Below are 26,297 nucleotides of genomic sequence, written 5' to 3' on the forward strand. Positions count from 1 at the left end.
ACTTGTTGTGGCTACTAAAAAAGACAATGCTGATCATTTACTGATAACTGTCTCTACGTGTGTTTTAGCAGAGGCAATTCTCAGTATTGTCTATGGCAGGGGATTTTCTGGAGTCTAGTAGCTTTGAAAAAGTAGCTGCTACTAGTAGCTCAGTGTGTCTTCATTGTAAAAGTCCTTTCCAATCCTTGTTTTAATTTACTCAATGCCCATAATATACATGTGAACAGGTCCCTGTAACAATGCTGCATATTATTTATAGGATTAGAACCCAACACACAGATTAAAAGAACGCAGTGATCACATTTTCTGCTAAAATAAATAAACCAACCTTCTTTTGTCTGTTATATTTTCTGTTAATAACATTGCCATCAGGTTACATCCTTACAGGCTGGGTGGCAACCCAAGGGCCAGTGCTCATCATAGACTATAAAAAGGCAAAGTTACATTACAGAAACTACAGTAATAGGCCTGCCCAGACAGGATAGAGGCCTTACAAGAAGCAGTATTTGCATAACTATAACAAACACCAAAAAGACTAGCCCTAACAATTAAGGTGTAGGCAGAAAAGGCTTAATGTTTTCATGATTGACGTAGATTTCACGTCAAAAATGTTGTGTAGATTCAATGTCAGTCTTTGCTGGCCTCTTGTGGCCAAACTACCAATTGCACCCCATCATTTATGCAGTTTAGCGCCAGTAGTCCCATACATCTGTGTCTCTGTTTTTCATTAATAAACTTCCCCTTTAATTAGTTGCATGCATTTTATATTATTAGCAAATATATAAACCTGTCATTTCCACTGGGAACATGATTTCAGATGCTGTTTTTCCTTCTGTGACAGCGACTGATTTACAAGGACAGTTTGCTGGAAATGACTGCAATATTCCAGCTATACAAATCACAGCGGTGCTGGGCTATTGCACATCTGAGCTCTTTGTGGCTATTAAAGTAATATGTCATTCTGACACTAGGGAGGACAAAGTCTGTGTTGGAATTTATGAATGAAGGAGATAATCACAAAGCGGTGTAGCTTTCCACGTGACCATCAGGGTATTAACAAATGTGACCCCATACCAACAACCATGTAGCATTCAGTGTGCACTAAAGATGCATATTTCTACTTTCTAAATGCTGTATCTATAATGTGTGGCTGCCCCCTTGTGGGGCTTGGAGCAATGGCAGAAAGGTTCTACCTTGGAATGCCGACATAGTTACTCATTAAGCGGTCCCCAACCTTTTTTGCACCACAGACCAATTTTTAATTAAGAAAATGTTTCATTGTTGATGTGGGTGGGCTACATCATGTTAATATAATCATTTCACCCTAGGGCCACACAATCACACTGCAATGAAGGTGATAGGAACAAGGTTGGACTGGGCCGCCAGGGCACTGGGAAAAACCTGGTGGGCCCTGCTGGCCCAGACCCGATCCCTGCCGGACGGGCTAGATTTTTCGTTGGATCAGGGACTGCATTGGTTCACTGATATGAGCTTTCCTCCAACTTTTACTATCCAGGGTCAGACAGGTGGTGGGTGCCCCTGCGGGGGTGTGAAAGCCACAGCAGGGGCCCCTGAGGCAGCTACGTAGTAGCAGCTACTTGTCACAACTACTAAATGTCAGAAAATACCCTGCCATAGACAATACTGAGAATTGCCTCTGCTAAAACACACGTAGAAATAATTATCAATAAAGGATCAGCATTGTCTATATCTGTAGCCGTGACAAGTAGCTGCTACTAGTAGCTCTGTGTGTCTCCCTGTTTGCGGGCGACTAATCTCTCCGAGTTGCCATCAGTTGCCATCCCACCGGCGAACATGTAAGTCGCCGGTGGGATGGCACACACAGCGGTGCGATTTCGGCAAATCGCCGAAAATGCCTCGCAAGGCAACTTTGGCGATTTGCCGAAATCGCCTGCGCAGCGTGTACCATCCCACTGGCGACTTACATGTTCGCCGGTGGGATGGTAGTTCGGGGAGATTAGCAGGCCCGGATTTGTGGCGAGGCCACAAAGGCCCGGGCCTAAGGCTGCACAATTTTAGGGGCGGCATGTCGCCCCGCCACAGCGAAAATTTTACACTTTGCGGTCATACGGAGCAATGGGGACTTCTCCCCACTGCTCCGTATGGTAGTTTGAATGGCTGCGCATACGCACTTGCGTCTGCGCGGTGGTGTGGTCGCAAAAATTTCGATGCGCTACATGCTTTTTGTTTCTTTTTGTTCCGCTTTTCAAATGTTGGGAGACATGCCAGGGTACGGCCATCTTAATTGTTGATGACTTGGTTAGGAGGGGGTTAACTCCATGTGACTCCCTAATATTTTGAGTGAGTTGAGGTGTCTGCTATTTTTATAGGACAGGAGGGCTTAAACAATCCACACAGGATTTTATTGCAGGATTTGGATAGTTTGTGCCAATGGTATTAACACTGTAAGTGTGACTTTCTTGCAAGTCTAATTATGCAACCCCCGGTTTTTAGCTTCATAACTACTACTGCAAACTATTTCCACAGACCTTTGTCTCTTAATAAACCGAACGGAAGACTGCCCAATCGGAAAGCAGATTTCAACAGGCTTTCCACTTCAGGCCAATGAGAATAACTCACACACGGAATGGCATAGGCTGCTGTGATTTATAGGGCGGGGTCTCTCTCTTACACATGCACTACGAGTCATACGAGCTTGATGCATTGTTTACATAGTGGAGGGAGCGAAGAGTGACGGGTCTTACAGCGAATGAAATCCCTAGAAAAGCCCCTGATGTTCCTGACAACCAATGAGGCTACGGGGGATGGGCTGAGAACTCTTGTGCAAGGTAGGCAGGCTCAGCAGCAGAGCACTGAATATGAAATGAAAATGCAGGATGGATATACATGAATGAAAGGCGGAAGGAGAATAACAAGGTATCTGATCTAACTTATACACCTTTGATTCCACCTTGTTATCTTTCTTTTTACCTGTAAACATGAAATAAATTGATTCTGTGCCTTACCACTGAGTTTCTCATTTGCAGGGCTGGTATTAAAGGGGCTGTTTAGCTTTTACATTCACTTTTAGTTGAAGGGATATTCTTGAACTATTTGCAGTTGATCTTCATTTATTATATGTTGAGGTTTTGGAATTATTAAGCTTTTTGTTAAGCAGCTTTCCAGAATGTCAGCAGCTATATGGTTGCTAGGGTCCAGTTTACCCTAGCAACAAGGCAGTAGTTTGTATTTCTGTTGTGTATGGCCATCTTTATATGGATGGTCTCTCTCCTACATATGGTGCATATCTTTTGGTATACTGTTGAACCTGTGTTGTCTATTGCCTTAGTATTTGTTGTTCTCAAGTACCTCACTCAGTGTATGTGAGCTAGTGTTAATTGAAATCAGTGGCTATATACAGGATAGATGTGTGTATTTATTAATGATGTTGCTGAACTTGGTAAAAAGTGCCTGTCCATGGAACCAAAAGGAAGACTAACTCTCATATCAGCTGCAGTAAGAACAAAGTCAGACACAGGGAAAAAATTATTATTGTTACAGTTCAACAACACACAGGGGCTGTAACACAGGGGTTAAAATTTCTGAGTGCATTAATACCTGGACAAACAGTATACACATGGTAATGACTTTAATTAACCACAAACAATTAACAGTTTAATTTCAAGAACACAGAGAAAAGGGAATCATTTAACCATTAAATAAACCCAATAGGGCTGTTCTGCCCCAATAAGGGGTAATTATATCTTAGTTGGGATCAAGTACAGGTACTGTTTTATTATTACAGAGAAAAGGGAATCATTGAACCATTAAATAAACCCAATAGGGCTGTTCTGCCCCAATAAGGGGTAATTATATCTTAGTTGGGATCAAGTACAGGTACTGTTTTATTATTACAGAGAAAAGGGAATCATTTAACCATTAAATAAACCCAATAGGGCTGTTCTGCCCCCAATAAGGGGTAATTATATCTTAGTTGGGATCAAGTACAGGTACTGTTTTATTATTACAGAGAAAAGGGAATCATTTAACCATTAAATAAACCCAATAGGGCTGTTCTCCCCCAATAAGGGGTAATTATATCTTAGTTGGGATCAAGTACAGGTACTGTTTTATTATTACAGAGAAAAGGGAATCATTTAACCATTAAATAAACCCAATAGGGCTGTTCTGCCCCCAATAAGGGGTAATTATATCTTAGTTGGGATCAAGTACAGGTACTGTTTTATTATTACAGAGAAAAGGGAATCATTTAACCATTAAATAAACCCAATAGGGCTGTTCTCCCCCAATAAGGGGTAATTATGTCTTAGTTGGGATCAAGTACAGGTACTGTTTTATTATTACAGAGAAAAGGGAATCATTTAACCATTAAATAAACCCAATAGGGCTGTTCTGCCCCCAATAAGGGGTAATTATATCTTAGTTGGGATCAAGTACAGGTACTGTTTTATTATTACAGAGAAAAGGGAATCATTTAAACATGAAATAAACCCAATAGGACTGTTCTGCCCCAATAAGGGGTAATTATATCTTAGTTGGGATCAAGTACAAGGTTCTGTTTTATTATTACAGAGAAAAATGAAACCATTTTTAAAAGTGAATTATTTGATTAAAATGGAGTCTATGGGAGATGGCCTTTCTGTAATTCTGAACTTTCTGGATAATGGGTTTCCGGATAAGGGGGTCCGATACCTGTACTGTAAATAAGAAAAAGTGCATGACATTTTTGGGGGAAAGCAGGATTTACTTTCATTAATACTTTGCAGATCTAGGTTAATTACTTTGCCATCTAGAATCTGGCAAAATGGATTTGAGTGAAATGGGGAAGGAAGAGTAAAGTTCGGCCTTTAGTAAATTACCGAATTTTTATTTCTTCTCTGCAAAAATTCGCCAGCACCTGTTAATAAACAGACAAATGCTCAGCGAACTGTCTTTTTGGCAAATTTTCGCCAGAAAAAAAGACAATTCTCACTTTATTGAACAGGCAGTGTTAGGCAATGTTTTATCCAAGAGGGTGAGTGGGGGGAGGAAAGTAGACACATTGGGGCCATGTCCTTAAGGAATACTGTCATGGGTTGAACATGTTTTTTTTAAAACGCATAATTTAATAGAGCTTCTCCAGCAGAATCCTGCATTGTAATCTGTTTTTCAAAAATACAAACTTTTATGTATGTAATTTTGAAATTTCACATGGGCTAGCCATATTCTATATTTCCCAGGGTGCCACAGCCATGTGACCTGTTCTCTGATAAACTTCAGTCACACTTCACTGCTGCGCTGCAAGTTGGAGTGATATCTCCCCCCCCCCCCCCCCCCCCAGCAGCCGATCAGCAGAACAATGGGAAGGGAGCAAGATAGCAGCTCCCAGTAGGTATCAGAATAGCACTCAATAGTAACAAATCCAAGTCCGGCTTGGGACTCCTTCAGTTACATGGGAGTAGGAGAAACAATAGGTTAGCTGAAAGCAGTTCTAATGTGTAGCGCTGGCTCCTTCTGAAAGCTCAGACTCAGGCACAATGCACTGAGATGGTGCCTACACACCAATATTACAGCTACAAATACATTTGTTGGTTCAAGAATAAAATGTTTAATGGCAGAGGGAATTATTTGCTGTGTAATGGTGTAATTTAAAAATAAAAAGTATCCCATAAAAATCATGACAGTATCTCTTTAGCTTATCCTAAGAACCGGGCTCTGTTGTCTCTCCTGACACTTTTCTCTAAGCTAAAGACCAGATTTTTGATCTGTCACTTAGTGCAGAGAGCAGCAATCCCCTTGCTCTGTATATGAACACTAAGGGGCTGATTTACTAAGACACGAATTCCGACCGAATTGGAAAAATTCCGATTGGAAAACGAACATTTTGCGACTTTTTCGTATTTTTTGCGATTTTTTCGGCGCCTTTACGACTTTTCGGAAATTATCGTGACTTTTTTGTTACCAATACGATTTGCGCGAAAAAACGCGAGTTTTTCGTAGCCATTCCGAAAGTTGCGATTTTTTCGTAGCGTTAAAACTTGCACGAAAAGTTGCGCTTTTTTCGTAGCGTTAAAACTTAAAAGGCGCGACGTTTTGCGCAAGTTTTAACACTACGAAAAAATCGCAACTTTTTGCGCAAGTTTTAACGCTACGAAAAAATCGCAACTTTCGGAATGGCTACGAAAAACTCGCGTTTTTCCGCAAAAATCGTATTGGTAACGAAAAAGTTGCGTTAATTTTCCGAAAAAATCGCAAAATACCGATCATTACGAAAAAAACGCAATCGGACGCATTCGGCCCGTTCGTGAGTAAGTAAATGGGCCCCTTAGTGGTACGCTCTTGCACCCAGGGGATTAAATTATTACCCCTTTAATGCTTCTGGTTAGTTCATTTGCTATACTGATGTTTACTGGGCAAAATGTGTTAAAAATGAGTTAATGAATCAAAAAGACAAAGTGCAGTGTTTATAATCTATATAATATTTCTCTATAATGTCCTTTTGTTGTGATATTAAATGCAATGGTGTATGGATAATTAAAACACATCATCTCTCTAATCAGGTATCTAAACAGATTTTTTTTCTAAACAGATTTTTACGCTGCAGTGCCATTATGTGCACTAGATGGCATTATCTTCCTGTTGGAATATCTCTGATTAATTTGCATCAAAGAACTCTAGGGGGCAGTTTCAGAACATAAGATTATATTCATGTACTATAGCTGTGTAAAATTCTGTCCATGCTTGTAAACTATGGAAATGATCTAAACAGAGGTCAAGAGCATCTTTGGGGGTGTTGGTACATGGACAAAGGTATATTTGCAGTCACTACAGGCAGGTAGAGTGCTAGCAGTTATATTGCTGTTGCCATCTCTCCCTACTATACCTGCTTCCCACAGCCACAGTCCCTTCCAGAGGCTATTATCCCCCCACTGCTACTATAGGCACCATCTCTCCCTACTACACCTGCTATCCCACAGCCCCAGTCCCTTCCCAGAGGCTATTATCCCCCCACTTCTACTATAGGCACCATCTCTCCCTACTATACCTGCTATCCCACAGCCCCAGTCCCTTCCCAGAGGCTATTATCCCCCACTGCTACTATAGGCACCATCTCTCCCTACTATACCTGCTATCCCACAGCCCCAGTCCCTTCCCAGAGGCTATTATCCCCCACTGCTACTATAGGCACCATCTCTCCCTACTATACCTGCTATCCCACAGCCACAGTCCCTTCCCAGAGGCTATTATCCCCCCACTGCTACTATAGGCACCATCTATCCCTACTATACCTGCTATCCCACAGCCACAGTCCCTTCCCAGAGGCTATTATCCCCCCACTGATACTATAGGCACCATCTCTCCCTACTATACCTGCTTCCCACAGCCACAGACCCTTCCCAGAGGCTATTATCCCCCCACTGCTACTATAGGCACCATCTATCCCTACTATACCTGCTATCCCACAGCCCCAGTCCCTTCCCAGAGGCTATTATCCCCCCACTGCTACTATAGGCACCATCTCTCCCTACTATACCTGCTTCCCACAGCCACAGACCCTTCCCAGAGGCTATTATCCCCCCACTGCTACTATAGGCACCATCTATCCCTACTATACCTGCTATCCCACAGCCACAGAGGCTATTATCCCCCCACTGCTACTATAGGCACCATCTCTCCCTACTATACCTGCTTCCCACAGCCACAGACCCTTCCCAGAGGCTATTATCCCCCCACTGCTACTATAGGCACCATCTATCCCTACTATACCTGCTATCCCACAGCCCCAGTCCCTTCCAGAGGCTATTATCCCCCCACTGCTACTATAGGCACCATCTCTCCCTACTAAACCTGCTATCCACCAGCCCCAGTCCCTTCCCAGAGGCTATTATCCCCACTGCTACTATAGGCACCATCTCTCCCTACTATACCTGCTATCCCACAGCCCCAGTCCCTTCCCAGAGGCTATTATCCCACTGCTACTATAGGCACTATCTCTCCCTACTATACCTGCTATCCGACAGCCCCAGTCCCTTCCCAGAGGCTATTATCCCCCCACTGCTACTATAGGCACCATCTCTCCCTACTATACCTGCTATCCCACAGCCCCAGTCCCTTCCCAGAGGCTATTATCCCACTGCTACTATAGGCACCATCTCTCCCTACTATACCTGCTATCCCACAGCCCCAGTCCCTTCCCAGAGGCTATTATCCCCCCACTGCTACTATAGGCACCATCTCTCCCTACTATACCTGCTATCCCACAGCCCCAGTCCCTTCCCAGAGGCTATTATCCCCCCACTGTTACTATAGGCACCATCTCTCCCTACTATACCTGCTATCCCACAGCCCCAGTCCCTTCCCAGAGGCTATTATCCCACTGCTACTATAGGCACCATCTCTCCCTACTATACCTGCTATCCCACAGCCCCAGTCCCTTCCCAGAGGCTATTATCCCACTGCTACTATAGGCACCATCTCTCCCTACTATACCTGCTATCCCACAGCCCCAGTCCCTTCCCAGAGGCTATTATCCCCCCACTGCTACTATAGGCACCATCTCTCCCTACTATACCTGCTATCCCACAGCCCCTGTCCCTTCCCAGAGGCTATTATCCCCCCACTGCTACTATAGGCACCATCTCTCCCTGCTATACCTGCTATCCCACAGCCGGTGTTTAGTAAACCACTAACAGTGTTTCAGTTTGTTAATTCTGCTTTGTTTTTCAAGTTCTTAACTGGTATTGCTACCTTCCCTTGCCTTGATATCTGCACTCAGCTTGGCTGGTTTCCCCTGAATGCTCAGTCAGTATAAGACAATTATTATCCACTTGTCCGCTGATTATATATTTCCTGCCACATCTCTTAGTTACATTTCAGGCAGGCTAGCCTTCTCTCAAGTATTGTGCAGTATTAATAGTAATAATCAATAGTTTGTGCAGTTCAGAGCTCCCAAACCTCGTCATGGTAAGACGCAGCCGGGACTCAGGGAGAGTCAGTATCACTTTCCAGAGTCTGTCAGGGATAAGACATTCTGTTTTTATGCCGTTATGTTTTGCTGTTTATTTTCACTTATCCCTTGCTGCATTGTGTTTCCTACCCATCAGCCTTCCCGCTGTTTCCTCCCACTCATGTCACCCAACTGTTCCATTCTTTCTCACACCTACACATTTTTTCCACTTGATTCGTGTAAATCTATAAAGCTTTGCCTCGTTCCCCTCTCTGCGGAGCCCGCAGGCTGTTTCCAATCTTGCGAGGGAGATTCAATCACTTTCCATTGCCGTTTCATCACCCAGTGTGGCATCCCCATGCACAGAGTGTTTGTAACACCTGGTTTTCACTGACGTGAAATGTTGAGGTGGGACTCGGGCTCCATGTCGCTCTGGAAATGAAGTGTAACGCTTTAACAGGTACAGTGTTGATTGGACATAAAGGAGACGTACCGTATAGGATAAACAAAAAACTGGTTTGACTTTGGGCTAAAAGTTAATTATATTTGTAAAAATGGCCCCTTTGTCAGAGCTCCCTATAGATCCTTTCAGGTCCCTGTGTGTGTTTCAAATGAGGGGTGGGCGTGTTCCTGCCAGAAGCACAGTAGGAAAGAAGTAGCCAATCACAGCCATGCAGTCACACAGGCAAAGACACGCTTCAGTTCCCTATCAGGTCAGCCTAGCTGCTGATTGGCTCCCCGTGCTGCCCGTTCACCTGCACAGCCTGGAAAGCAGTAGGAAGTGGAACAGATGGGCGGGACTAGTGGGGTTTTTGGAGATATTTTCAATAAATCAGCCAGAAACACTACTTTTTAAGGGAGAACTAAAGCTTAAATAGGCTTAAAATGTTGTACTTTATGTTTTGCGCTTCCATACCAGCCCTAGGCGAACACAACTCTTTATAAGGGAAGATCTGTGCCTCCATAGATTCCCCCCAAATAACCCCCTATCTTCTTTTCTGCTGATTCCCTGCACTTACTCATGCTCTGTGGGAAGACCTATATCATTACTACTGTAGAGATGCTAAACCTGTAAGCCAGTGCAGTCAGTTCAGTATATAAAATAAGGCATTTCTAGCCAAATTCATCTTTAGGGTTTGGTTCTCCTTTAAATCATATCCCATCTATATTTTGCTGCTTCCATGTCTGCTTTGAGCCTTTCTTTCTTCATTTTTGAGTGCATTTTGGGAATCATAGAAATTTGTTTTGCCTAATTCTACCATATTCTACTTGCCCAAAGCCCTAGACTCCAGAACTATGAAAGAGGTTCCGCTGCCGCAATGGGAACTGGCCATTTACCTGCTCGTTTCGCTTGGTATCCATGTTTATTCATTTTATGAGGTCTACTTGGTTTCCAAAGGTAAGAACACATTTGCACTGCTTGATATTGGGCTACTGGACACAGACAGGGCCACACAGAATATTATATATTAAATATTTATAAACATTGTTTTAACCCACAGAGATAAAAAAACCATATCTCTCTCCTTTTTTTTAAGCAAACATATACAATAGCCAGTTCCAACAGCAGTACCTGTCATGCTGTTTATATTCTCTGCACTACCTGTTCTGGCTCCTAAACAGCACAACAGAAGCAGCCGTTAATAAAGGGGAACTCCACCCAAACATGACTTAAGATTTTTGAAAAGTAAACATAATTTCAGGCAACTTTGCAATATACATTTCTAAAAATATGCAGCCTTTTCATGACTTTTAATGTAATAATATGGTGTGGAACAGTTCCCTAAGCCCCGCCGCCTGTTCCCCTGCTGATCTGGCTGGCTACTTTGACTCAAATAAATATCACAGTAGTCAATTGTCCTCAGCCTGCCTTCAGCCTGCATCCTCCCAATCCCACAATTCCCAGCACATGTGATGTCAATAAGGAAATGAATATCACAGTGCACAATGCATTGTGGTTTATGTAGTTCCTGCTTGCTGTGGAGAAGTTGTTACAATTTCTAACATCAGTGTTTTAGTCCCTCCCCCCCGCCACAATTTCAAATGATGCAGAAAGAGAAGAACTGTTTTACAGCTGGATTTCAGCACATAAAAATTGCATTTATTCATACTTTTTGAATGAATAGATTACAGTGATATATTAGGGGTTTCTGTGTTGTGCGGAAAACCAGTAGTTACTAATATTGTTATCTAATGCCGTAGTGTCTCCCATTTACTAACCAGATATTTTCTCGTCTCACAGAGCATGAAGAGGAACTTACTCAGGAGTTTGGTCTTGAAGCAGATTCTTTATCCTTAGGCCTAAAAAAGGTAGGTTGGGGGTATGCTTTTTAACACATAGATGGCATAATGAGGATTAAAATGGTTGTTTTTTTTAGTAAATATTTTACTGCAAGAAATAAATAATAAAATGTATTGTTTAACAATCCTCTTATGATGCGAGTATTTATACTTTTGGTACACAGTGTGTGCATGTTATATTCATAAAACCTGCAGGTGTGAACCTACTGAGAGGCAAATCCGTCAGAGCCTTGTCACTATTTGTTTGTTACTAAGTCCTAGTCAGGGCCGGATCTATATTCAGGTACTCAAGGGCACGTGCCTAGGGTGACAGCTGCAACAACCAATTGCAGATTGCCATGTTATAACACCTTCCCTGACAACACAGGCCTCTCCACTGACGTTACCCATCCTGCCCCCAAAGTCACCCTGCCCAGTCTCATTAAAGGTGGCAACACTATGTACTGTGTATGCGCTAGGGGCATTTGGGGGTCTGGTGTCTGGGGCAACACCTTTCCTAATGTTTGGGATGAAAAGAGGACAAAAGAACCTTAGAGCTAATGCCGCACAGGGATGACTCTCGGCCTGTGGAAAAACGGAGGCCAAGAATCAGCCCCTGCGCCCTGGGTGATGGCACCCAGAACCATTGTGTTGGCCCGGGTACAGGCACCCATGGCGGATATCGACTCTGAAATGCAAACTCTTCACTGATATCAGCAATGTGAGCCTTTATCTGGTCCAATCATGATTCCAGGAGCAGGCAAAGAAGACCGCTGATGCTAGGGTAGGGGCTGATGAGAATAAGCCCTGTGTGGCAGCAGCCTAATGAAGTAAGGAGATCTAGCTAAGTAAAAACCTTCCCTTATGTACTAACAAAAGTGCAAATGTTCCCCAGTGTTTGAACCAATAGACTATATAGACCGGTAGACTAATAAAGGGATGGATCCTTTTTCACCAGAAATGAACATATGTAAATTTACATTAAAGAATTATAGGGCTGTATTTACTGTGCCACAAGCTGCTGCAGTGTTTAGGGGGGCAGATTTGAGCCTCATACACAAATGCACAAAAGGGCTATTCTGAGAATAATTTTGAATTATTTAACTTTTTGTTCAGCAGCTCTCCACTTTGAAATTCCAGTAGCTATCTGGTTGCTAGGGTCTAAATTAACCTAGTAACTAGGCAGTGGTTTGAAAGAGAGACTGAAATATGAATAAAGGAGGGCCTAAATAGAAAGATAAGTAATAATAAAAAGTTACAGTATAATAGTAAGCTCACAGAGCAATAGTTATTTTGGCTACTGGGGTCAGTGACCAGTAGATAATAAAAAATTAAGACCAACTGAACACTTGCTCGGAATATGCCATTCTGTAACATACTAAAAGTTAACCTGAAAGTGAACCACCCATTTAAACTTTACCTGTAGCCAGTACAAGGAGATAAAAATAGTGCACATTATTTTCATAATAAAAAAAGGTTTTGTCTAAGATAGTAAAAAAAAAAAAAATAGTTCTATTTCAATTAGGAGATTTAAAAAAAAATAAAAAAATAAAGTAAAATCTGCCCTGCGGTGTGTTCAGCACATCGTACCCTTCCCTGTACTTACCCTGCGGCTGTCCCTGATATTCAGAATTTCTTTTGCACGCTCTGTTTAATTCCAGGCACTTCTGCTGATTGCCGCAGCGCCCCGCGTGTACCGATAGAGGTCACGGGTTACTAAATTTCGCTGCTTCCGCTAATTAAATTAAACTACCTGAGCAATATGAAAAAGCTCATTACCCAGGTTAAATGGCCACAGAAGCATTGCTGCCCTGAGCATTTAAACAGCAAGAGGACAGATAAATTGCCCCAGTAATTGCCAGGTTGTAGTTGCTAAAAAGAAAGGTATATGAACACAAAATGACCATTTGGCATAAAGGACAAGTCAACCCAAAATATAATTTTTGGCCAATAAAAGAAAACAAAATTCTAAGCCACTTTGCAATATACAATACATTTATTACACATTTGCAGTGGTGTTTGACTTACTTGTATATAAAATTGCTATTAGGGTGAAGACGCACAGAGCTACTAGTAGCAGCTACTTGCCATGGCTACTTGAATAGACAATGCTGATTTTTTACTGATAATTGTCTCTATGTGTGTTTTAGCAGAGGCAATTCTCAGTTTTGTCTATGGCAGGGTATTTTCTGGAGTTTAGTAGCCATGAAAAAGTAGCTGCTACTAGTAGCTCTGTGTATCTTCACCCTTAGAAGCAGTGTTTGCCTGTCCTTTTCTATTCTCTGCCCCGGTGGCTCTGGCAGGATCTAGGAGTTCAGCAAATGCTGCTTTCAATGGCAATTACATTTACAAATAAAAAAACACGAAACATGCTCAATAAATTCAAGTTGCTTGGAATTATGTTTTCTTTTATTAGACAAAAAACTTATTTTTGGGGTTGACATGTCCACGATGCAGTTGACTTGATTATGCATTGTAAAGGCTATGTCAGGTACTAGTGCTGCTTGCTGAATATTGTAACGTGCAGAAGAATAGTGCCGTGATTGAGGAAGCAATCTATTTTCTTATTTTAGGTAATACATTTAATTTAAATAGAATTCTTATTCATCCCCTCTGAATATAGGACTTCTAGAAGACAAAACCTATACAGATATTATTGTTTCTATGTTACTTACTGCATATTAGGTAAACTGTCTGAGGGCATAACTGATGCCCAGATACTTGATATGCATGGCTAGGACTTGCTGCAAGTCATCCCTTGCCCGAGGCACTCTGCTTGGCTTCCATACAAACAGCACTGATGTACAATCTTCTTATATAAGAAGTGCTGTAAGGATAACCAACAATATTCTCAAGTGGATGACTGACTTACTGATGGCCCAGATGACTGGCTGATGGCCCAGATGACTGACTGATGGCTTAATGACTGACTGATGGCTCAGATGACTGGCTGATGGCCCAGATGAATGGCTGATGGCCCAGATGACTGACTGATGGCCCAGATGACTGACTGATGGCCCAGATGACTGACTGATGGCCCAGATGACTGACTGATGGCCCAGATGACTGGCTGATGGCCCAGATGACTGGCTGATGGCCCAGATGACTGACTGATGGCCCAGATGACTGACTGATGGCTCAGATGACTGACAGAGCGGGAGGGAGTCGCTCTGTTCAGTGAGAGAGTGAGTAAGTCTCATTTATAAACATTGGGCAAAGTTGCACCCTGGCAGTAACCCATAGCAACCAATCAGTGGTTAGTTTTTTCCAGCCAGCTGCAGTCTGAACACTGAAAGCAGTCATTTGATTAGTTGCTATGAGTTACTACCCAGGTGCAAATTTGCCCTGTGTTTATAAATGACCCACATTAATATCAGGTGGGTGTGAGCAAGTGACAGTTGTAAGGTGGCAGACAGTTTGGGGGAGGTGCAGCAGAGGTGGGAAGAGGTGAAGGTTTGAACAGTCAGGGGTGGGCTGATAGGATGCAGGGCTATGAGGAGATATTAACAGAGACCACAGACTCCATAGCGAGATCTTCTCCCGATATCCCCACCTACGGGTGGCCGATATTGGACGAATTTAGGCTAGGGCCAAACGATCAAATTAAGACGACGGTAATGGGTGCAGTCGGTTCAGGGCTGCATCAACGAGCCGATGTGGTCCCCGAACCAACTACATTTTTTAACCTGCTTGATCAATATCTGGCCAATTTCAGGCCAGATGTCAGTCGGGTAAGCCCGTCATTGGTGCCCCTACACGGGGCGATAAGCTGCCGAGTCGGTCTAAGGGGCTGATATCGGCAGCTAGAATGGGCCCGTGTATGGCCACCTTAAGGGGAACTATCGTGCCTTTATGGCTCATACTAAAAACACTTGTGTAGTAGGTTCTATTGCAGCCTAATTCTGTCAGTTCTCCCTAACTTGTTCATCAGAATGACTTGCAAGTTAGGGGAAGGGTAGAAGGCAGGAAGGGGGGGACACCTGTTTGCCTCACCCCATTCACCCTTCATCATAAGAGAGCTGCTGAATGCGTGCAGACCTGTATTCTTGAGGGGGTCGCAGGTCTCTGCACTTCCTTTTGGAGCTCAGAGACCTGTGACATTTTTGTTCCTGGGACAGGGCAAAAAAAATATGGCGGATTGCACCTGGTTTGTGCTTTGTACCATGCCCTGCAATTAATAAATGACTCCTGTGGTCTGCACAAGATGTTAGAATATGGCCTGACTTTTAAGGGTAAATAAATTACATTTACACCCTACTTATAAGTTGGGACAGTTCATTTGGAATGTGAATAGTTTAGTTACTGGATGAACTAGTATTTAGGAAAGTTTAGCTTGAATAAAAGGTTGAACTTGATTAAGTTTATGTATCATTGGTATTGTTTATTAATATTTGTTGATTAAATGTATTACTTTCTTATAAAGGATGCCACGGATTTTGAATGGAGCTTTTGGACAGAGTGGGCTCGTTGGCCTTTGCTTTATCTGCTGCTGGGTCATGTGTTGGTTTCACAGCTCTGCAGGCATTGCTTTCAACAGGTATGTCTTTATTAAAGGAATATATATATATAATATATATAAACCAATGCCTTTTAGTCAGGAAAATGACATTTTAAAACCATTTTATTCAGTACTAAATTTTGCAGTCTACTTTGTGGTGACATTACTCACGTATTTATTTACCAGCGGTGCCATCAGACACACAAAGGATACAACGTTAAAATAATAATAATAGTATTTCTGCATATACAGGTTGTGGTTTGACGTATTCAACTGTCTTTAGGTTTTCTATTGTTACTTCATGTCATTCCTAAATGTCACATTCTGCCATCAGATGCCTGTACTGTAGTTAAAGGAATACTGTCACAGGGAAAACATGTTTTTTTTCAAAACAAGTCAGTTAATAGAGCTTCTCCAGCAGAATCCTGCATTGATATCCATTTTTCATAAACACAAGCAGATTTTTTTACATTTCATTTTGAAATTTCACACAGGGCTAGCCATATTCTTCATTTCCCAGAGTGCACACATAGATCCATACTGACCTATCTATACACTCACATACATAAACTATATATACAACCACTAGTACTAACTGTAGATATTAGTATCACAATAGCCTTGGATATTCTGATTGTTCAAGAACCCATCCAGGCCCCTCTTATAGGCATTAACAGAATCTGCCATTACAGCATCACTAGGAAGGGCATTCCCCAACCCCCTCACTGCCCTCCCCGTGAGGAACCCCCTACGCTGCTTCAAATGGAAGCTCCGTTCCTCTAATCTAAAGGGGGGGCCTCTGGTGCGTTGATCGTTTTCATAGGAAAAAAGAACCCCCCTATCTGCCTATAATCCCCCCTAATGTACTTGTACAGAGTAATCATGTCCCCTCGCAAGCGCCTCTTTTCCAGAGAAAACAACCCCAACCCTGACCTCATAGTTTAACCCTTCCATCCCCTTTACCAGTTTAGTTGCAGTCTCTGCACTCTCTCCAGCTCATTAATATCCTTCTTAAGGACTGGAGCCCAAAACTGCCCCCCATACTCACGGTGAGGCCTTACCAGGGACCTATAAAGAGGCAAAATTATGTTAGCAGCTCCCAGTAGGTATCAGAATAGCACTCAATAGTAAGAAATCCAAGTCCGGCTTGGGACTCCTCCAGTTACATGGGAGTAGGAGAGACAATAGGTTAACTGAAAGCACAATGGCGCCTACACACCAATATTACAACTAAAAAAAAATACATTTGTTTGTTAAAGAATAAAATTTTAAATGGCAGAGTGAATTATTTGCTATGTAAGCAGTGTAATTTAGAAATAAATATTATACTATAAAAATCATGATATTATCCCTTTAAATGTATTTATAGAAAGCAGGGGTCATGTAAAATTCTAATAAGGTTTAGTTTTAATATTAACCTGTAATGCATAGCAGCCAGGAAAGAAGAGTTCCTGAGAAGTCCAACCACCCAGCAATAATATAAAGTCTCAATATGGGCATGTCCTGGTATATTATATGTGTAAATAAATGTTAGCATATCTTTAGTAAATACCCCTTGCACTAAGAGAGAGGAAAAAAATCAATGGTTGCAGGATATAGCGGTTCTGTAAGGCTATTTCCATTAAACACACAGCGCTTTGCTTTGGGCTTAAGTTCCCCTTTAATGGTTTGTAAGTGCATTGTTTCCAGTTACATTTTGCTCTCTCGGGGGCTCATTTCCACGCTTCATGCTAATTAAAGGCTGTCCGTCTCTACACAATCATGTAGTCTGTGTTTTATGAACCACATTACTCTCATCTCCTTCCCCAGTCATTTCCACTGTAGCTTTCAGTTGCGAACGTGTGTTGCAATTTCTTTTTGTCAGGGAAAGAGTCCCATCGGGATATTAATTTTCCAGTAAGCATGATGTCCTTTAAATAAATGCGTGCGGTTGGTTGCAGTGGGGTTTTAGTACTACTCATTTTGATTGATAACATTAGTTAAACCCAAATCCAAGTTAAAGGGAAACTGCCCCATTTTGAACTGACTTTTTTTCCTGAATGGAAATGTTAAAGGGGAAGCTCACCTTCAGTAAAGTCCTTCCAGTGCCAATATCGGTATAATTTTAAATAGCTGAGCATTCATTATATTTGCATTGAAACAAAGCCAATCTCAGTGCATATCTTATGTGCATATTGCCAGCCAATAGGATTAATTCTTTGCAGAGTAATAAAGATTTGGGCCAAGTGCAGTAGCATTGGAAGCTACACTGGCCTAAAGGTGGACATTACACGGGCCTATAAAAGCTGCCAAGGGACCGCGTCTGCAGCATATTGCCCCATGTATGGGGCCCTCCGATGGGCCTACCCGACCAATATCTGGCTGAACATCAGGCAGGTGTCAATTTGGCAGGTTTAAAATGGAGCGCATTGTCTCGTTGATGTGGTCCTCATCCTGACGTCCTGCATCCCATCAGTGGGATGCCATTATTTAAAAAGGGATCTCGTTCTCAGCCTGAAAACTATAGGCCTGTTAGTCTGACATCAGTAGTAGGAAAGCCTCTGGAAGGGGTAATAAGGGATAGGATAGTTGAATACATTGCAGTTCACAATACTATTAGTTTGTGCCAGCATGGTTTTATGCGTAACAGATCTTGCCAGACTAATTTAGTCGCCTTTTATGAGGAGGTGAGCAGGAACCTTGATGCTGGAATGGCAGTTGATGTCATCTACTTGGACTTTGCTAAAGCGTTTGATACAGTACCTCACAGAAGGTTAATGATCAAATTGAGGAATATTGTGCTAGAACATAATATTTGTAATTGGATAGAGAACTGGCTGAAGGATAGAGTACAAAGAGTGGGGGTAAATGGAACATTTTCTAATTGGGCCAGTGTGGTTAGTGGAGTACCGCAGGGGTCAGTCCTTGGTCCTTTGCTTTTTAACTTGTTTATTAATGACCTGGAGGGGGGCATAGATAGTACTGTTTCTATTTTTGCTGATGACACTAAATTGTGCAAAACTATAAGTTCCATGCAGGATGCTGCCGCTTTGCAGAGCGATTTGACAAAATTGGAAAACTGGGCAGCAAACTGGGAAATGAGGTTCAATGTTGACAAGTGCAAAGTTATGCATTTTGGTAGAAATAATATAAACGCAAACTATCTACTGAATGGTAGTGTGTTGGGGGCATCCTTAATGGAGAAGGATCTAGGGGTTTTTGTAGATCACAAGTTGTCTAATTCCAGGCAGTGTCATTCTGTGGCTACTAAAGCAAATAAAGTGCTGTCTTGTATAAAAAAGGGCATTGACTCAAGGGATGAAAACATAATTTTGCCCCTTTATAGGTCCCTGGTAAGGCCTCACCTTGAGTATGGGGGGCAGTTTTGGGCTCCAGTCCTTAAGAAGGATATTAATGAGCTGGAGAGAGTGCAGAGACTGCAACTAAACTGGTAAAGGGGATGGAAGGGTTAAACTATGAGGTTAGACTGTCGAGGTTGGGGTTGTTTTCTCTGGAAAAGAGGCGCTTGCGAGGGGACATGATTACTCTGTTCAAGTACATTAGAGGGGATTATAGGCAGTTGGGGGATGTTTGTTTTTATGGGAAAAAAGATCAGCGCACCAGAGGCCCCCCCTTTAGATTAGAGGAATGGAGCTTCCATTTGAAGCAGCGTAGGGGGTTCCTCACGGGGAGGGCAGTGAGGTTGGGGAATGCCCTTCCTAGTGATGTGGTAATGGCAGATTCTGTTAATGCCTATAAGAGGGGCCTGGATGAGTTCTTGAACAAGCAGAATATCCAAGGCTATTGTGATACTAATATCTACAGTTAGTATTACTGGTTGTATTTATAGTTTATGTATGTGAGTGTATAGATAGGTAAGTATAGGTTGTGTGCTGGGTTTACTCGGATGGGTTGAACTTGATGGACAATGGTCTTTTTTCAACCCTATGTAACTATGTAACTATGTAATGTGATCTGATATTGGCCGCCTCAGGGTGGGCATATCAGGGAAAGATCTGCCTGTTTGGTGACCTTGCCAAACAGATCTTTAAGTGTATGGCCAGCTTTACGTACCCCCCTCCAGTATTGATCAAAGCAGTGGAGCAGAGTGCACGGAAAGGGTGGAACAGAGCTGAGGCATGCCGCAGTAAGGTGGTGGGGCAGTTGTGGCCAAGATGCCCTTGGATAACTTAGGATCCAGGTTGGCATCTCTGTGTTCTCTGTTAGGCACATACATTTTTTGGAAAAGGGATTTTTAAAAAATTACTCCATGCTGGAGGAACCTTATTTAGACAAGGACAACCCAATTGCATGGACTTTATTCAAGGTGAACTTCCCCTTTAAGGAATGCAAATTTAATTATATGTTTGTTGCTTCTGCTAAAAGCTGCTCATTGGTTACTTTGGGTTAGTAAATGAGGGACAAATCTTACTGTTACTACATATCTCCCGCATAGGGTTGCCAACTCTGCCGGCTAAAAAAAACTGGCAGGGGTGATGTCATGGGGGGCGGGGAGGAGGTGGGGCTGTGACATCGCGGGGTGAGGCTATGACGTGGTGCTCGGCGATTGACCAATCGCCCTGCCCTGTTTCTTAATTAGGGAACCCGGGCAGGAGGTTTTGACCTGGTCTTTCCTGGTCAAAACCGGACAGGTGGCAACCCTACTCCCGTAGATATTACTGCTGTTTACACATTTGTGATTGGACTGCTCTAATGCTCCAATTTACTTGAATTTGCTTTGCCCCAACCACTTCCATACTAATCCCAAGAGTCAAAAAAAGTGAAAGATCCATGCTAGCTCTGACACAGTTTGGCTTAGCTATAAAGAGCATTTATAGGAAAGCTGCAGCTGATTAAATGGGCAGAGGGTATAATTTGGCTTGTTTTTACGAGCGCCGAAGCAGGAAGCCGTGGCTTTATTACGGACAGAAATGTGCCAGCGAGTAGGCAGATATTTCTATAATGTTTATGCGGCTGCGTCTTGAAATCACACGACTGGCGGAACAGGGAACAAAACAGAAAGAAAAGGTTAATTGAACATAAGAAAAGCAATTTCTGCAGCCGGACAAATGGAAAGCAAAGTAATTACCAATGAGGGCATGATTAGCTGGGAAAGAAAGTGTGTTGGTACCCCCTATAGTGATTGCACCGTACGGCATTTCAGGGCCAGTCATCTATGGAAATATTTTGTGTTCTGAGGAGTTAAGCATTTGCACCCTACAGGAGACAACTGTGCCAGCCTGGTGCCTCTTGCTCCCAGAAAAACTCCTTAATAGCTACTCATTCAGATGCATATACCCCAGGGGCGCTGGAACACAATGGCACCGCACACCTGTTTACAGTGGTGTGAAAAACTATTTGCCCCCTTCCTGATTTCTTATTCTTTTGCATGTTTGTCACACTTAAATGTTTCTGCTCATCAAAAACCGTTAACTATTAGTCAAAGATAACAAAATTGAACACAAAATGCAGTTTTTAAATGAAGGTTTACGTTATTAAGGGAGAAAAAAAACTCCAAATCTACATGGCCCTGTGTGAAAAAGTGATTATAAGTGAAAAAGTGATAAAAAATAACTTAACTGTGGTTTATCAATTTCAAATTTCAATATCAATTTCTGTAGTCACCCCCAGGCCTGATTACTGCCACACCTGTTTCAATCAAGAAATCACTTAAATAGGAGCTACCTGACACAGAGAAGTAGACCAAAAGCACCTCAAAAGCTAGACATCATGCGAAGATCCAAAGAAATTCAGGAACAAATGAGAACAAAAGTAATTGAGATCTATCAGTCTGGTAAAGGTTATAAAGCCATTTCTAAAGCTTTGGGACTCCAGGGAACCACAGTGAGAGCCATTATCCACAAATGGCAAAAACATGGAACAGTGGTGAACCTTCCCAGGAGTGGCCGGCCGACCAAAATTACCCCAAGAGCGCAGAGACAACTCATCCGAGAGGCAACAAAAGACCCCAGGACAACATCTAAAGAACTGCAGGCCTCACTTGCCTCAATTAAGGTCAGTGTTCACGACTCCACCATAAGAAAGAGACTGGGCAAAAACGGCCTGCATGGCAGATTTCCAAGGCGCAAACCACTTTTAAGCAAAAAGAACATTATGGCTCGTCTCAATTTTGCTAAAATACATCTCAATGATTGCCAAGACTTTTGGGAAAATATCTTGTGGACCGACGAGACAAAAGTTGAACTTTTTGGAAGGTGCGTGTCCCGTTACATCTGGCGTAAAAGTAACACAGCATTTCAGAAAAAGAACATCATACCAACAGTAAAATATGGTGGTGGTAGTGTGATGGTCTGGGGTTGTTTTGCTGCTTCAGGACCTGGAAGGCTTGCTGTGATAGATGGAACCATGAATTCTACTGTCTACCAAAAAATCCTGAAGGAGAATGTCCGGCCATCTGTTCGTCAACTCAAGCTGAAGCGATCTTGGGTGCTGCAGCAGGACAATGACCCAAAACACACCAGCAAATCCACCTCTGAATGGCTGAAGAAAAACAAAATGAAGACTTTGGAGTGGCCTAGTCAAAGTCCTGACCTGAATCCTATTGAGATGTTGTGGCATGACCTTAAAAAGGCGGTTCATGCTAGAAAACCCTCAAATAAAGCTGAATTACAACAATTCTGCAAAGATGAGTGGGCCAAAATTCCTCCAGAGCGCTGTAAAAGACTCGTTGCAAGTTATCGCAAACGCTTGATTGCAGTTATTGCTGCTAAGGGTGGCCCAACCAGTTATTAGGTTCAGGGGGCAATTACTTTTTCACACAGGGCCATGTAGGTTTGGATTTTTTTTCTCCCTAAATAATAAAAACCCTCATTTAAAAACTGCATTTTGTGTTTACTTGTGTTATCTTTGACTAATAGTTAAATGTGTTTGATGATCAGAAACATTTAAGTGTGACAAACATGAAAAGAATAAGAAATCAGGAAGGGGGCAAATAGTTTTTCACACCACTGTATTTAGAATTTGCGTCCTGTTGGCACAGAGCCACCCATATGTAGCATTTCTGGGGTTATTTCCTCTTCCTGAATCAAATGTGCTTCACTCTTTTACTGCCAAAATTCTATGCACAAGCAAATTGTGTTGGATAATTTTAATTTGCACCCCATTGCTATAGAGCAGCAATCCCCAAACTTTTTTTGCACCAGAGACCAGTTTCATGCAAGATAATAAACTAGTATGTTATATAATTTAATTATGACATAATGTAGATGTAGTTATTACATTTTATTTATATATACAATATAATACATAAGACACAATCAGTGGGAGACCTAAGCATGTTTCTCTGCAACTCGATGCGCCCAGCCCCTTGCTCTTCTTACTCCCACCTAAGTGGTAACATTCCCTGCTACTTAGAATGTATTTGGTCCTTGTTGCGATCAGTAGAAAGTTTCCTGGGATTTGCACCTGACTCTTCAGCACGACCCTCCAGTGGTTTGCGGCCCGGTGGTTGGAGACCGCGCCGCCGCGTGTGCCATCCCGCCGGCGACTTACATGTTCGACAGTGGGATGGCGGGTCATGGCAACTCGGGGAGATTAGTCGCCCGCGAACAGGGAGTTTTGTCGCGGGCGACTAATCTCCCCGTGTGCCAGAGCCCTAACAGGTAGAGGGGCTGCAGGTAGCGCAGTAATCATTAGAGGGGCAGGTATAGGTGCTGCAATTTGGAGCACAGGGATTTTTGTAAATTCTGCTTTGTGCAGGTATGCTTCTGCCCTCCACAGAATAAATGACCCCTAGGGAATCATGTAAGCTTCCTTTGTGGGTGCAATATGCAAAGTTCTAAGATCCCCATGTTTATCTTTAATACAACTGCTTCACCAGGGCTCCCCACTCCCCCCCAGGGGTCCCTGACTACCCGCGCAGCCAACTTCCCCTGCCCCATGGGCATATCTTATACTTCTCTGCAATCTGGAGAGGGAGGGCAGTGGAAAGTGGCAGGTCTGGGTCAGTGGGGCCCACAAGAGGCCCACCAGTTTTTTTCCCAGTGTTCTGTTGGCTCAGTCTGACCCTGGTAAGAGGTAAGTAAAGGGGATGTAGGGGGGCAAGTACATTACAAGAGAATAGCAGCGCTAGAGTTTATGTAGGCATCGTGACATGTTCCTGTTAAAATTGGAACTTGTCACTGTCACTTTAAGGAACGGATATAGCCACATTGACATTTGATATTAAGCTATGTGTGTTTTTTTTGCATTTTTTATATTAAACTTCCACTTTATTTCTGGAGTGTTTGGAATATTGCCAATATATCCATTCACACAAACACACCGGTGCAACCTGACTGTGATTCATTATCCTCCGCTCCTTATTCACTATATTCAGATGTTTGGCTGACACATAACAGCATCAGCTCAGCATGCCACAAGATTCACATTCATTATTTATTGTGTTCAATAGAACCTATGGGAAGGTTTTGTTACTACTTTACAAGAACCTGAGTCGTTTATACAATCTGTTAAAAAGCAAATCATTCATGGATTAATAACCACGCTACTCTGCTCTGCTTATCTCTTCCAAAAAGTCATTTGGTGATAAGATTATATTTTTGATTTATTTTAGGAAACGTATCAATTCCTTGCCACAAAATTAATCACGGCTGGTTTATTCTATGGGGGGGGGGTGTTACATAAATACAATGAACATGAATTCAAGCGTACAAATCAGGTACAAGTTACGACTGAGATAGAAAATGGAACAAGGAAAATGGATCACTCATGGGTTCTCATGGGGCAATGCAAAGAGACTGCTGGTGGAGCTCAGGGTATCAGCCGAGAGTCTCAGGTTTCCCATGGAGACAAATGGAGCCATTTACAAAGCGGGATGCAGTGTGCAAAAAAAGTCAGCAAGAAGCATTCTGTTTTGGGGTGCAGAGACCTGCAGATATCCCCTTGACTAGAGAGCTGGCTGTAACACTCTATCCATAACACTCTATCCAAGAGGGGCAGGTTGGAGTATGCACAGCGCTGGATTTCAAAACTGGGCTCCCAGAGGCTGCCCCTTTCCCCTGACAGCCACGTCCCTCCTCCCCGCTCCCCTCCCCATGATCGAGAGCAAGTGCATCCTTTCGGCTCACACACAGAGCCAAGGGACAAGGCAGATAGAAATTTCCAGTGCGCCTAGACTCTAGAGCTCAGAATGTGAGCAAAGTCCAGGTGCGGCTAAATTTGTGCCACCCTAGGCTTGGCCCTTTGTGGCCTTGCCACAAATCCGGGCCTAATTAGGCACGTAGGTGTCCCCCATCCTCACCCTCAACTTGTGAGTTTAAAAGTTGCACAAGTTAGGGATCAGCAGTACGCAGGCCTTTGGAGGGTCCAATGCAAGGAACAGAGTGCAGCTTTACCAGGGGTGCAAGTGCTTTTAATATGAACACTAAGGGAGTGCTCATGTGGAAAACATCCTACACAATGGGGCTGATTTACTAACCCACGAATCCGAATGGGAAAAATTCAGATTAGAAAACTCTGCAGCTCCAACCCGGCCCAAGGAAAGTCTCCCATAGGGCTCAATGGCACTCTGCAGCTCCAACCCGGCCCAAGGAAAGTCTCCCATAGGGCTCAATGGCACTCTGCAGCTCCAACCTGGCCCAAGGAAAGTCTCCCATAGGACTCAATGGCACTCTGCAGCTCCAACCTGGCCCAAGGAAAGTCTCCCATAGGACTCAATGGCACTCTGCAGCTCCAACCTGGCCGAAGGAAAATCTCCCATAGGACTCAATGGCACTCTGCAGCTCCAACCTGGCCGAAGGAAAGTCACGATACCGAAGCTTGAATGAATCCGAAACTTTCGTACTCGGCGCGATGGCTACGAAAAAGTCGCAACAATTCGCACAAGTCGTAACGCTACAAAAAAGTCGCAACAATTTCCGAAAAAGTCGTAACGGCTACAAAAAGTTGCGGCAATTTCCAAAGAAATCGCAAAATACCGATCATTATGAAAAAAACGCATTCGGACGCTTTTCGGACGTTCGTGGATTAGTAAATGTGCCACAATGTGTGTTATGACCCTTATGTCAACCAGTATTAGGGGAAATTTCAAGGATTAATAGTTAACATTTCTACATTGCAGCTCTGTGGTATCCTAGGTTTGGTCCCAGCCAGGACACTAGCTGCCATGACATTGTATGTTCTCATTGTGCTTGCAGTTTTTATCCTAGTCTCCAAACTCCTAGGGGTCCATTCATGAAACCATGAATTTTGGGTGGTTAAAAGCACAATTGGAAAAAATTCGGAGTAACAACGATAATTTCTGATGTACGGAAATGTCACAAAAATTATTTTCTTGGTCTTATGAAAAGATTGTGGTTGCGTTCTGAAAGTCACAACATTTTTGGATTGGAACGTTCGTAAACAGCACGAAACCCTTTCTGGATTTAAACCTTCAATGTATGAATTTGGAAGCCTTCCATAGGGCTCAATGGCACTGGCCAAAAGAAAGTCACAATACTAAAACTTAAATGAATTCCGAAATGGTCTTAGTCTTTGCGGAAAATACGACTTTTTCGTGGAAGTTACTGAAAACCACAAAACAGTTGTGGAATTTAACGATATTATCGTGGACATTACGAAGAGTTCTGTGCATTAGAAAAAATACGTTTTTTTTCTGAAAAAAAATTGTGC

The 26,297-nt window shown here is 42.8% G+C and overlaps 1 protein-coding gene across 2 annotated transcripts in view; it reads left to right on the top strand.

The window, feature by feature from the left end:
• Positions 1-2,750: 2,750 nt before the first annotated feature.
• hhat (hedgehog acyltransferase) overlaps positions 2,751-26,297 on the top strand; it is a 143,929-nt gene continuing 120,382 nt past the window's right edge. The window contains exons 1-4 of one of the 2 annotated variants that reach the window (XM_031902598.1): positions 2,751-2,810; positions 10,188-10,307; positions 11,151-11,218; positions 15,612-15,725. In XM_031902598.1, the coding sequence (XP_031758458.1) occupies positions 2,756-2,810; positions 10,188-10,307; positions 11,151-11,218; positions 15,612-15,725 (357 nt within the window). In that variant the 5' untranslated portion in view covers positions 2,751-2,755. Of the gene's footprint in view, positions 2,899-10,187; positions 10,308-11,150; positions 11,219-15,611; positions 15,726-26,297 lie in introns of both variants that reach the window. The other variant, XM_002934677.5, reaches the window with a different exon arrangement.

The sequence above is a fragment of the Xenopus tropicalis genome, chromosome 5, assembly GCF_000004195.4.
Source record: "Xenopus tropicalis strain Nigerian chromosome 5, UCB_Xtro_10.0, whole genome shotgun sequence".
Lineage (NCBI taxonomy): Eukaryota > Metazoa > Chordata > Amphibia > Anura > Pipidae > Xenopus > Xenopus tropicalis.